This window comes from Eupeodes corollae, chromosome 3 (assembly GCF_945859685.1).
Source record: "Eupeodes corollae chromosome 3, idEupCoro1.1, whole genome shotgun sequence".
NCBI classification, from domain to species: Eukaryota; Metazoa; Arthropoda; class Insecta; order Diptera; family Syrphidae; genus Eupeodes; species Eupeodes corollae.
Genome location: NC_079149.1, coordinates 42,850,337 through 42,852,004, shown reverse-complemented (window position 1 = coordinate 42,852,004; position 1,668 = coordinate 42,850,337). Strand labels below are relative to the sequence as shown.

The 1,668-nt window shown below is 24.8% G+C and overlaps 1 protein-coding gene across 1 annotated transcript; it reads left to right on the top strand.

Annotated features, from left to right (window-relative positions):
• Positions 1-673: 673 nt before the first annotated feature.
• On the top strand, positions 674-1,422 carry LOC129950438 (uncharacterized). The gene is made up of 3 exons (XM_056062380.1): positions 674-923; positions 1,014-1,184; positions 1,252-1,422. The coding sequence occupies exons 1-3, from the start codon at positions 783-785 to the stop codon at positions 1,420-1,422; spliced, it is 483 nt and encodes a 160-aa protein (XP_055918355.1). The 5' UTR covers positions 674-782.
• Positions 1,423-1,668: the final 246 nt, after the last annotated feature.

Here is a 1,668-nt window from a genome sequence, read left to right as displayed (position 1 = left end):
AAAGGGTTTAAGCGATACAATTTTTAAATATACAATAATATATACAAACTAATTTATTAATATTTAGAATGTTTAGTCCTTTAGCTTTTATATAAAAAGAGAACATTTTTGACTCAATAAAACAAGTCTTAAATCTAAACACTTATGTATGTTTGCTGTTTTTATTGTGAAAAACTTTTTTCGTTTACAAGAGATTTTTCACACACACAAGTAAATATTGTCTTAAAAAAATTCTTTAAAAGTGTTAAGAATTATTAATTGACCACAAACTAAGGTAATTTTACCTAAACAGCAAGCTTTTATCAATCAGAAAAAAAGGAAAAATTAGTGCTACATGCTACTTAACTAAGCAATTTTAAATCTCTATTTTGTAAGACTCTTAATGGACAGCTTGAGCTAAGAAACCTAAAACAAAATATGAAATTAACTCATTAATGTCTTTTTTGGTTAAGTGATTATAACACTGGTCAACGACGATTATAACTAAATTACAATTCGAAAATATCAGTTAAATCAATAATAATTATATTTGAATTAGAACGAGTTGATTTGTTCAACCATATGCCAAAGTAATTTTCAGTCACAATTAGAAAATCAATTTAAAAATAAGCTATAATAGAGGAAGGCTGCTGCTGGTGCAATGAAAATCTTAACAAATCTTCTACTTCTAATGGTCGTTACCTTAATTTATGTATATGGAGATGTAAGTTGAGACAAAATGTATCCTTAAAAAGGAAAAATATTAAAATTTCTTATAAAATTGTATAAAGCCACGAAACTCGATGAGGGTCCTTAGAACACGTTGTATTGTTCTAGATCCAACGGAAATTATAAATCCTAATTGTCGAACAGAGGTTGTAAATCGAACATATGCAGCGGGACATGTTTACTTGTTTGTAACGAAACCTTACTACAATGTTACAGTAAGTTTTTAAAATACAAATTTTTTTTACGAAAATACAAAACGAATAATATTGTGAATTTGTATATTCTAATATATTTCTCAAACGCAGCTTCATTTCCAATTGTTTAAAAAAACCGATGTTAAATACCGACCGTTTTTGGTGAACGTAAAAGAAGATTATTGTTCATTTTTTAAGAAAAACCACGGAAGTGTATACATGAGACTTCTATACCAAATGTATGGACCATATTCAAATTTAAATCATTCTTGTCCATATGAAGTTTGTATAAAATAATATAATTTTTCTGATTTTGATATTTAAAGAATATATTTTTGGTTAATCTTAGGGTGAAGTTATAATCAAGGATTTTCCAATGGATGCAAGTATATTGCCATCAATTTGGCCAACTGGAGAGTACCGTTTTGATGCGCATATATATAATTTAGATGTTAAGAAAATAACTATTGAATTTACTTTTGAGCTCAAGGAATTAAGAAATAGACCAATATTAAAATAACTTATAAAAAATGTGTTTTACTTTAGCTAAGTAATATAAAACATAAAGAAAAGTGAAATAAAATAAAATAAAATTAAATTAAATTAAATTAAATTAAATTAAATTAAATTAAATTAAATTAAATTAAATAAAATACAATAAAATTAAATATATGAGATTAATCAACACATAACAAAATTAAAAAGAGTGAACAATAAAACAAAATTTATTTTAATTACAAATTATAACCAGAGTCTCAAAAAAACC

What these genes read in the sequence shown, in the direction of transcription:
- LOC129950438 (XM_056062380.1), top strand. Translation starts at nt 783, where the DNA reads ATGAGGGTCCTTAGAACACGTTGTATTGTTCTAGATCCAACGGAAATT. An exon ending in AACCTTACTACAATGTTACA is followed by an intron (nt 924 to 1,013) that starts GTAAGTTTTTAA and finishes TCTCAAACGCAG; the next exon opens with CTTCATTTCCAATTGTTTAA. An exon ending in ATCATTCTTGTCCATATGAA is followed by an intron (nt 1,185 to 1,251) that starts GTTTGTATAAAA and finishes GGTTAATCTTAG; the next exon opens with GGTGAAGTTATAATCAAGGA.